Here is a 12131-nt window from a genome sequence, read left to right on the forward strand (position 1 = left end):
GGTTGAAGAGAGAGTCAACCTAGCTGATGCCTGTGAGACTCTGGAGCAGAAGAAAAAGTTGAAACAAGTTTTCTTGGATTTTCAAGATCTCTTTGCGGTTTAATCATATGACTGTGGTCGCACCGTCATCCACACAACAACAATTCCCACGGACCCTGGCATGACTCCAGTGTTCGTGAAGTAATATTGCTTGCTGCTTGCATCAATGGAGTACCTTGCTGAAATAATTAAGAACCTTGAGTCCCGTGGGATAATTCATCCAGTCCACAGCACCTTCAATAATCCGGAGCTGGGGATATTGAAGCCAAACGGCCAATGGAGACTCTGCGCCGACCTTAGGGAGCTCAACAAACGGGTCCATACTTCCCGATGGCCTCTTCCCAACATTGACCAAGGGCTGGCCAAAATCCAGGGGTCACAGGTATTCACTGGAATAGACCTGACCAATGGATACTGGACTGTGCCTGTCAGTAGGGAGAACCAATACAAGCTGGCTTTTACCTTTGGGTGCCAGCAGTACACATGGACCCGGACTCCCTTCGGATACATCAACTCCGGCAATGAGTTCAACATTTTTCTACATAAGGCCATGCCGACCTGGGTGAAAGGGGTAACCTGGCCTATGTAGATGATGTTCTCATCAAAAGCTCAACTGTGGAGGAACACATAGCGGAGATCCGTTATATTCTGACACAGTTGAGGGCAGCTGGAGCAAAACTTTCCTTCCAAAAGGCACAGTGGTGTAGAACCCTTGTACATTTCTTGTGGCATGAGATTACTCCTCAGGGTCTCTGTCCCCAGGAAAAGAAAGTGGAAGCACTCCAGAAACTGAAAGACCCCACAACTCTGCGGGAACTAAGGATCCTCCTTGGACTGACTAATTACAGTAGAAAGTTCATTGAGGGCTACACAGAGATCACCAGACCCCTGATTCATCTTTTGCAGGGGGGATCAAGTGGGAATGGGGTCCAGAACAATCCGAGGGCAGTAAGAAAACTCAAAAGAAGCCTCTCACAAGCGCCTTGCCTAGCTTACCCTGTCAGAAACAAGGAGTTCTTCTTGGAGACAAGGTTCTCTAATACATGCTTGACTGCAGTATTATACCAAAAGCATGACAAGGTCAATAAAGTAATCTCCTATGCGAGCAAAACCTTATCCTCTGTGGAGGAAAAATTCAACGATTGTGAGAAGGCACTCCTGGCAACAGTGTGGGCCTTGAAGAATTACCGCCCGTTTATCCAGGGGGAACACATAGTGGAGACTCCACACCAGCCTCTGCAATACCTCCAAAGTGACAGAATCCGGGCCGGAAATGTGAGTAATTCCCGAATTACTTCCTGGATTCTATCAATGGAAGGCTTTCCTGTGGAGGTCAGATATGGCCAAAACAAGATGAAACCCCTCGTGCAAGGTCTGGCTGACTTGCATGATTGTGCCAGAGAAAACTGTGTCGAGGACGAAAGTCTAAAAATCAAGGACAACATGGAGGCATACCTCAATTTCCCACACAAAGTCTTTGAAGAAGACAAGTGTGAGGGAATGCCCACTGTCTATGTGGATGGATGCTCTTACCATGTTGACAACAATGGTGAAAAAGATCTTGTGGCCGGCGTAGGGAATGCATGGGTGAATGAGACCCCAGAACCCTCCGCTGGGTACAAGATTGGTCCCCGAAGTAGTCAAGTGGCAGAGTTGATGGCTGTGCATCAAGCCATCCTCACTGCTGTCCAACATCAACTCCACAAACTGGTCATAATCACTGATTCAGATTATGTACGGAACGGGTTCATGGAGCACCTGGTTAATTGGAAAACCAGAGGCATGCTATGTGTTAATAACAAACCCTTGAAACATGGGAAGTTAATCCAAAAGATTGATGATCTGGTCACCTCGAATGGGATGACCATCTACTGGAAAAAGATAAAGGGTCATTCCAAAGTAGAGGGACCAGACAAAACTGGAAATGACTTAGCTGATCAGCTGGCCAAAACCGGGGTCATCCAAGGGGATCTAATTGAGATCTAGTCCCTGTTGAGGGAAATCCAGGTCACTACTATCACTAGGTCCCAGACAAATGCTCGCAATGGACTCTCAACTGCACAATGGAGTAAGGAGACCCCAGATGCTGATTTGATTACGGCTCAAAAAGGAGATCCAATAATTGATTAGTTTTATCAACACATTGAGGACCCTGAGAACTTTCCCCTGATGAATACCGATTACATTGGGAAAGAGGACCTCAGAGTGTTGATGAAATGTCCAAAAATGTTCCGAATCCAAGACGGTTTGTTGGTGAGGAAATCCCTAGCTGGCCATGATCAGTGGGTGGTTCCTAGCTCATTCGAAGCCTGATGTTAAGTCACGCCAATGATGCGGCTACAGCTGGTCATATGGGGTTTCATACAACACTTGAAATCTTAAGAGAGGTTGCATACTGGCCACACATGCGGCAGGACCTCGACCAATACTTGAAGGGGTGTCTTGTGTGTGCACAATTTCAGCCAACATCCCTCACACACCGTGTGCCTCTCCAAAAGAGGGGGATGACATTGCCATGGTCATATTTGCAAGTAGATTTCATTGGGCCCGTGATTCTCTCCTCTAGGAGGAAAAAGTACATGTTGACCGTGACATGATTGTTTACTAAATGGGTGGAATGTCTCCCGGCTCCAAACTGCAAGGCAGAAACAGCAGCTGCCTTGATGATCAACCACATCTTTTTGCATTTTGGACTACCCCAAAGGATTGAGTCAGACAGAGGTAGCCATTTCACCAGCGAAGTAATGACAAAGATGGGGGAGATACTTGGGCTCAAAAGGAAGCTACATATTGCTTACCGGCTAGCCTCTAGTGGTGCAGTGAAGAGGTATAAAAGAACAATTGTGAGCATATTAAAAAAGTTTGTGGCAGATTCTGGGCCAAGTTGGGATATTCGATTACCTCTTGTCCTAATGGCCATCAGATCTACCCCTTCATCTGCAACTAAAATGTCACCGTTGGAGCTAATTACTCGACACAGGATGGTGCTTCCCCAGCATCTGCTCTACAGGACCCAAGAGCAGACATTGATCAATGCCTCCACAACTTATGAGTATGTTGAAAACTTAAGAAAACACCTTCAACATGCTTTTGCATATGCTCAGCGAAATCTAGAAAGCCAGCCGACAGCATGAAGACCCACGATGACTTAAAGACTACCAGAAAAGAATACAATGTAGGAGACAGGTTCTACTTATACAATTTCCAAAGGAACTAGGCCAAACAGCGAAAATGACTGCCTACCTGGAGGAGTCCTTTTGAAATTGTAGACAAAATCTCACCAGTCGCCTACAAGATCTGCATCCCCAAAGGCAGTTTGGCAGAGGGGGAAGATCGTGGGTCCATATTAATCAGCTAAAGTGTTGCCATCCTAGGCACACTCTGCAGCAACTGGACAAGTCTTCTGGAACCCCTGAGCGGGCTACTCCAGCTCCGTAAAATTGCAACTCTAAAATATTCCACATATAGCCTATAAAATAAAATAATACAAAAATGTTCTGATTTATAAAATGTATGTGTCAGCCCCACTACATTAATAGTGGTGGGGAAATGTCTACAAATATGTGTTTTGCTTTGTCATCCTAGGAGAGATAACCTATAGTTGATTGGAGACCTTGGAGACTAACCAAGGAGGACTACCCGGGGACCGGGAGCAAAGATCCGAGGGACCAGAGTATCGCTCAATACTCCCATCAGGACTGGCGAGGAGAACCAATCGATCCACCCCTGGTGGAGGAAAAGATGATGAACTTTGCCATTTGTGGAATCAGAAGAGATGAAACTGACATCCCAGTCTTGCACATTCCCATTGATGATCGATCAACGCCAATCACAAGAGGGGGGGCTTGTGGGATGTTTCAACCTATTAGTCCAGGCCCTGCAACATTACTGTGCATTGCTTGCAGCAGAAACATCAGAATGGCCTCCGGAAAGCATGCTGCTCGCTAAAAATAACCAGAAAGTGCGCAGTAAAAATCTGAAAAGTAGGCCGCTATCCACTTTTGCCTATGACAGTGGGAACACAGGAGACCACTGCTAAAACCCATCATTTGGCTGCCCACAGAGCAAAATCATTGCAAAAGAAACACAGAGCTGTTTTAAAAATCCGTTTTTCCCTGGCTGTCAAAATTGCAAAAATCATGGCTCACAAACCACTCAAAAAGATCCAATTTCCTTGTTGGGTGGTGAACATCATTCTACTTCGAGTATCCACATAAATACAATGTCCACAGAAGTATATATTATCTGAACAAAGTCCACTTTTGAAGATTGCTTGCTGGAAGAAATCTGTCAAAAATGGGTGTAGTACCGTTACTCACCTCTGTCACAAGCCGGCGATTTAAAACCTGTCAGGTGTAAAGTTGTACATTGAACTCAATACATGCCAAAGAAGGGATTCCCATCAAAATGCCATATAGAGTGCCACACATGGATTTCATGCTGAAGAAGACTGGAATTAAAAGATATGTTTGCTGATTTTAAATTTATAAATGTAATGTTTTCACAAGGAACTATGTTACAATTGACAATAAGGTAACCTAATTTAGCTAAAACTTCCAAAAGGCTTTCTTTCCCTGAGAATCTCACACCTTGTTCATTCCCCCTAAAAGGAGAGGATTTCGCATTGGCATGTTAATCAGAAAGGGAGGAGATTTCCTCTGCTGCCCTGAGCAAGAAACAATGGGTTCCTTGAACTGAATAGAAAATGCTAATTCGGGTGTGACTGACAACAACAGCTCTGGCAGGAAGGCAAGCCATCTGACCCTCTGACTCAGCCCAGCTTTGGAGGCAGGCTAGACTGGAAATGTGGATTGAAGATTGAAGTAAATGTATGTTTTAGAAAAATGCTTATAGTAAAGTGTACTGAACTGACAAAAATATGAAACTTATAGGTTGTTAAAACAAAAAATTTGCTCACAGTTTAAGACTAATTTGGAATCTGTGCGATGTTCTGAGACTGAACCCCGGAAATTATTCATATTGTAGCCATTGTGTTTATGTTAGGAACATGAAAAATTACAGGAATATGCCCAGATGGGATGTGTATGCATGTATACAAATTGGTGCAGAACTAACATTGAGAAACCCACCAAAAGTGTGAAAAAGTTGTCATTTATGAACTAAAGCTCGCAGGAAGATGAGAGTTGCACAGCAATATACCTTAAGCAATCTGTCATGTAATTATGTATTATCAACAAGTTGTGCATATGGGAAATATGTTTTTTGGGAAAAATAGATTTTCTAAGTAAAAGCAAAGGGGAGGTTCTTCCCTAGGTTGTAAATGGCAGCATCACTCTGACACCTGATGACATACTGTTCCCTTCTCAAATCAGGGGTCAGGAAATTCTCTGACCTATCAGATCCTTAGAGGGTTGGGCATAGACAATCAGGCTCCCCACCCACTTTGGAAAATGGATAAATATGGACTGCTGAGGACAGACAAGACACACACACTTTCCACACATCAACTGATTTCTTGGCGAAGCACCCTGCAGGAAGATCCATGCTCCAGACTTTAGAACCAGACCCAGAATCCAGACTTTAGAACTTTGAAGCAGAGAGGCCTAATCCAAAAAGCTAAACCCTTTTAAGCAGGCCTTTACAAATCTTGCAAACCTGATTTAACCCCTAAACTTCTAAGGGGCACCACAAAATCCAACAGCCTTGCTGAGCTGTTTTGCTGTTCTAGCTAAGAACCGTGTGCTAGAACCAAGATCCAGACCCATAGAGCAGAGCTGTACCCAGAACCAAGCCGTCATATCTAGTCCAAGAGGCCGCGCAGACCAGAGGGCCCTGCTGAGAGCAGAACCCAGTGCCTGAGACCTGTCCAGTGGCGAGAGAATCCCAGCCAAACCCTTGACCAGATCTTTGATGGGCCCATTCCATTCGCACGCAGAAAAGTTGCCACGAAGTTGCCACGAATTGCAATTTGACTCCATTTCACTTCATATAAAATAGCTATTTCTGGCTTTCAACTTCTGTATTTCGTTTTCCATCTGCTAATAATTCTATAATCATTGCTAGTGTTGACCTGAACCAATCCAAAGCAACTCTCACTAGTTTTGAATCTCATGTACCGAATTAAAATCATTTTAGCATTTTCTCATTCCATTCAAATCACATTTAAAAGCAATTGACCTGTTTAAAATCATTCCTGTTCTCTCTAAGCTTGCTGGGGGGAAGTGGGATTGAACTGCATTTTGCGCCCTCATTCCATATCTTCATATTTCATGTTGGGGGGAGTGAGTAACCACAGGGGGAAAGAGTGATTATATTGTCTTTGGTTGAATTCACATAAAGTTTATTTCTGTGTTGTATTTCTTCCTATCATTGCAATCCCTTGAACCCATACAAAGTATTCTCTGTTAGATAATTTTTCCTATTCCTACTCCTAATTGATTAAAGAGATTGTTGATATTGTAATATTACCCAATGCTGATCATTGTTCATATTCATAAGCATGATATTCAGATATTATTCATATTCATAAAAGTGTAATCTATATATTGTTCAATTCTTCAAATAAATCTTTTAAGTTGCAAAACAAACCTATTTCTTGGTTCAGTGAGACCAGAGGAATTCAAAGAGAGGGGTGTTATATAAGGGTACATCATCCAGAATTAAACAAACTTTTGACATAAAAATATATAAATAAGGGTTTCCATTAGGCATCCCATACTAGGCATTGACTTAGTTGGAGTGCTGGATTGAAATCACTTACAGCAGACATCAGCTATCGAGGTCTGGTGGGGGGACTGAAGGGATACAGGACAGTCCATGAGTAAAGGGGTTGCCAGGTGGGTAGTGCAGGTGTGTGACTGTGTGACGCTGGCGGGAGATGGACCTGGGCCCGGGATCAGAAGGGTGTCCAGGTAGCCAGTGCAGTACCGGTTTCAGCCAGGGGTCAGCAAAGGAGAGGAGGAGAGAAAGCAGAAGCAAAGAGAAAGGTTTTGAGGTGTTTCCGGAACCGAAGATGGTTCTCCTCAAGTTTAAGGGAGGCAGGGAGGCTGTTCCAGAGGGAGGCACCAGCCGAGGAGAGAGATCTACCACCAACTCGTTGCTTGGAGAAGCGACTGACCTTGAGGGAGTTGGAGGGAGTTGGAGGCAGATGAGCGAAGAGCTCGAGAAGGAAGATATTTAGGAAGAGCGAGTTGGAGGTATTGAGGCCCCAGACCCCAGTATGCACTAGCACTTTCTAGATTGGAGAACAGTATGATTTATATTTAGTGTGCTTGTGTTTTGTTTTCTAAAGAATAGGGTAATCAAAATGAACACTTTAAAATATTCCTAGCATTGGCAATTGAACGTATTTTCTGAAAGAGCCTTGCCCAAAGCATCTAGGGTGCTACCTCCCACCTCGATCAAGCTGTGGCAGGTTTTGCACATACCGATAAAGTTAGCAAGATCAGGTGCAGGCAGGATGGACCAGTGTTGGGTGTTAATTGGTGGAAAATAGCTAGTAATCGTATTGGAAGTCTGTGGCACAGATGATAAATACTGCTGTGCTGATCTTGCTCCATGTTCTTTGACCTTATGTTTCATGTGAGCCTTCCTATATGATTCATCCACTTCATCCCAATGAACACGGACAAGATGTTGAATTAACCTTGATGTTCTCAAGCTTTGCAACTGCTTGTGTAAAAGTCCCCTCCACAAAATCTTATTACAGAAACTGCACAAGACCTCCTCAATCTCTTTTTTGCTATGTTGGTCCTTTATGCAGAAATATTGCCAACTATCATAAATATTTTCTTGTGCAGATTGTTTCTTCTGTCGTGGCAAAGCTGAAGTCACCCACACCACCTCATCATCAATGCTGGTCGCAGGCATTTTGAAATGCAGGACCGTGGAGGAAAAATAAATACTGTAAATAGACACAACACAAATAGGACTATGCCACTTACTATAACAAAACTAAAAAACCAAGCTAAAATAACAAAAAATGACAAACTACAAAGCACAAGACAAAGGACTAAGGTATAGGAAGAAAGAAGGTAACAAATAAATGGATACATCAATGTACTGCTTTTAAAAGTTCCTGAAGGCTTACAAAGAAGTTCACACACAAAAGTTCACACACAAAAAGCAATGACAGAAGACAGGAAACAGGTGCTTGAGAGAGGGTCATATCGAGAAACCAGTGTGCGTTTTCTGTATGCGAAGGGTATAGCCAAGTGATATGATGTTTTTGTGCCTAAATTATTGACCAATTGCCTGAATTAACGAGGAAACCAGCCTGCATGTGGCAGTAGCAGCATTGAGGAAAGGCCCAATCACTTGAAAGCTGTGTTCACTTTGATACGCTGCATTGTAACTGTTTTCCACAGCCAATTGGATCATGGGCTGCGCTCCCCCCATTTAGCTGCATCAGCAAATGCCCCAATGACACACTGTGGTATAATGACGTGGCTACGCCCATGCCGTACGGCGAAATCAGTGCACGTGAAATGACCCAATGGGACGTCAAGCCTTATTGACGTTGCTAGTTGACTTTGCACAAATGTCACCAGCCAATCATACAATGCACTGCAATTGCACGCCTATACATGACTCCTGGCCACATCAACTCACATACCAATCACATTTGCTTTGTGTTAACGCAGCTATGCCCATGCCATGTGATAAAATCCATGTGTGTGAAATCACCCAATAGGACATCAAGCTTCTTCAACGCGGCTAGGCACCTTTGCTCCTGGTGCACCACAAAATCATATCACATGCTGTGGCTGCACATCTACACATGATTTCTATCCATGTCAACAAACAGTCCAATCATACGTTGAAATGCATTGACACGGCTACGCGTATCATACAATCTGTGCATGCGAAAGTGACTAAAACGGGCGTGCGGCAGTGCGTAGCCGTGAATAATCACCCCACCCACAAAAACAAGTGCTACTATTGCTTATTAGTGAAAGGTTTAACAAGTAACTACAAGAACGTTTGGCATTTTAACCCTTTAATTGTTCCTCTTTTTACCCACTTAAACTTATCGTCTTTTCCCTTGTCTTGTCATTTGTTCAGTTTGTCCATTCTTAGTTTGACTTTTTTTCTTCTTTTTCAAAAAACGTTTTCCATCAAGGTTCTGCTTTTAAAAGTTCCTGAAGGCTTACAAAGAAGTTCACCCACAAAAAGCAATGACAGAAGACAGGAAACAGGTGCTTGGAAGAGGGTATAATCGAGGTTACACGATATAGAGAACCAGAATGCATTTTCCGTATGCAAAGTGCTATGATGTTTTTGCGCCTAAATTATTGACCAATTGCCTGAATGAACGAGGAGACCAGCCTGCATGTGGCAGTAGCTGCGTTGAGGAAAGGCGCAATCACTTTGAAAGTTGTGTTCACTTGGCTACACTGCATTGTGGCAGTTTTCCACAGCAAATCGGATCATGGGCTGCACTTCCTCCGCTTAGCTGCGTCAGTAAATGGCTCAATCACACACTGAGCTATAATGATGCAACAATAGGACATCAAGCTTCTTCAACGTGGCTACGCATCTTTGCTCCTGATGCACCCCAAAATCATATCACACGATGCGACTGCATGACTACACATGATTCCTATCCATGTCAACAAATGGTCCAATCACACTTTGTAATGCAGTGACGTGGGTATGCCCACACCAAATCATGAAATCCGTACATGTGAAAGTGACCAGTCAGGGCGCGCGACAGTGTGCAGCCGCATCTAATCACCCACCCCCAAAAAACAAGCTTATATTGATCATTGCTACGATTGCTTGTTAGTGAAAGGTTTACAAAGTAAATAAAAGAACCTTTGGCGATTTAGCCCTTTAACTGTTCCTCCTTTTTACCCACTTTTAACCTTCTCATCCTTTCCCTTGTCTTGTCATTTGTTCAGTTTGTCTATTCTTCATTATACTTTTTTTCTTCTTTTCTAAAAAAAGTTTTCATTTTTGTGGCATTGTCTTTTTAGTGTTGTCATTTTTGTGATTTTACATTTTCCTTCCCATTTGGACATTTCAACATGTCTAACCATGACAACAGTAGCAGCAGCAATGACAATTTCAGCTGGGTCCCCAATCCATCGCCACCCAGCAAGAATGCCACTGAAATAAAAACCCATGCAGGCAGTTGGAGATATTTCAGGTCAAGGAACACTGCTCTAGAAAGAAGGCAGAGGATGTACAGTGCACATTGTGCATGAAGACTGTAAAATGAGGACCTTCAAATGTGCCTTCGCAAAGCTTTGGAAAATCTTAGAGGATCAATCATTTGATGAGTGTGCAGTGGGTTGAAGTGGATGAAACATATTGGAAATCAAATGAACACCATAAACTTAAAATGCATGGGGCTCAGGCATTACATGCAGGAAAATCAGCACCACCTCCAGCACCTGCGTCCACCAGTGGGACGTCACTGACACTAAATTAACCCTCAACTTCTGCAACAGTGTTAACTCCACCTGTTTCAATTTTACTGGCTTTTAATGTCTCTGTTATGGGTCATATGAGAACTATGTGTCATGCGCCGCCTCCCGTGGATGTTATGGTCCAGGGTGCGGCTTGGGGGCCGCCATTGCAGCGTTCCGCCACATTTTTCGACCGTGACTGTAGCAGTCTAGTGTTTCCTTCACTGCGAGCCGGGAAGCTTATCAGCCACGCCCCCCGGCACATAGTGCGTTGCAACCCGCTTGGTCAGCTCCCTGACTGCTTTCTTTCGGTTGCGGTTACGCTAGTTTTCGGGTCCTCTTGTTATCCTTTCCTTCTTACTCCTGCTCCCTTTCTCTCTTCGGTTTGCCTCCTTTCTCCAGCTCCCTTCCGGTTCTTTCTCCGCACTGTTTTGACTCTCGCAGGCCGTCATTATCGGCTACCTCATGGTTCCTTTGGAGCCTGCCTTCCACCCAGAATCCTTACGACGGACCTCCGCTGTTGCTGTTCTACCTCTGGGGTTTTTTGTGCCGGGTTGCTTTTTCCCCAGTTTGTCCCTCTCGGAAGAGGGGCCGCAGGTAGTGCTATTCACAGCAGTACACTGTGGCTTCCTTTCGTGAGAAAGACACTTTCTCAGAAAAAAAAGAAAGGAGAAGGAAGGAGAAGGATTATTGTGCTAGAAGACCACAAATCTCATCCATTCAAGACCAATCTTCAGGTGAGGAGGAGGAAAGGGGAGAAAGGTTAAGGGTGGAGATTGAACATTCTCAGAGGGCTGACAGTTTGCAACGCCCAGTGGTCAGGATGGCGACCCCTGAACAATTGCAAGAGATGGTGGCTGCTGTTCAAAACCTCTCAGCAGAGGTTCGAAATGTATCCATGGAAGTGAAAACCTTAAGGACTGAAAATAACATGTTAAAACAACTGGTTTCTAATCGTGGACCAAAACCAGTGGACTTGCCTCCCATGGCACTCCCATCAGGGAAATATGACGGGGCTTCAAAGAAGCTCAAGGAATTCTTGGATGATTGTAGTATCCATTTTGCCTTTAGACCTCATACATTTCCCACCGGTCATATCCAGGTGGGATTCATGATTTCCAACATGTCGGATAATGCCTTGGCCTGGGCCACTCCACTTGTGTTGGGAACAGACCCTATACTGCAAGACTACGAGGCTTTTGTAGGCCGACTAAAACAAGAGTTCGAGAGGCCTGAAATTTCGTTTTCTGCAGGCAAAGACCTGTTAGACATACGTCAAGGCCAGTCTGATGTGCACACCGGTCTTACCATGTTCACATGTTCAAACGCTTAACCACAGAAGCTGGTTGGCAGGAGCAGACCCAATATGTCATCTTCAGAAGAGGATTGCGAGAAGATATTAAAGATGAGTTAGCCCGATCTCCCCGGCCTGCATCCTTTCCAGAATTGACAACCTCAGCTTTACAAATTGAACATCGACTCTACAAACGCCGAATAGAAAGGCGATGGAATAGGAATACTACCTTTCCCACCCATATTCCTCCTCCTCCAGTTGCAGCATTGGCACGATCAGAAGAACCTATGCAGATTGGAACCACACGTTCGACCTTAACTCCAGAGGAAAGAAAGCGAAGAAGAGACTTGGGGTTATGCGCCTATTGTGGATCAGACCAACATCAAATAAAGAATTGCTCCGAGATTCCTTCACGACAAGCGGGA

At 44.2% G+C, this 12131-nt stretch overlaps 1 protein-coding gene across 1 annotated transcript; it reads left to right on the forward strand.

The window, feature by feature from the left end:
- Nucleotides 1-11235: 11235 nt before the first annotated feature.
- On the forward strand, nucleotides 11236-11745 carry LOC138528015 (protein LDOC1-like). Its single transcript, XM_069639447.1, has one exon. It carries the CDS (start codon nucleotides 11236-11238, stop codon nucleotides 11743-11745), a length of 510 nt encoding a protein of 169 aa, XP_069495548.1.
- Nucleotides 11746-12131: the final 386 nt, after the last annotated feature.

The sequence above is a fragment of the Ambystoma mexicanum genome, chromosome 7q, assembly GCF_040938575.1.
Source record: "Ambystoma mexicanum isolate Mex_15411 chromosome 7q, UKY_AmexF1_1, whole genome shotgun sequence".
NCBI classification, from domain to species: Eukaryota; Metazoa; Chordata; class Amphibia; order Caudata; family Ambystomatidae; genus Ambystoma; species Ambystoma mexicanum.

Coding starts and splice junctions, on each gene's coding strand:
- LOC138528015 (XM_069639447.1), top strand. CDS start 11,236: ATGGCGACCCCTGAACAATTGCAAGAGATGGTGGCTGCTGTTCAAAAC.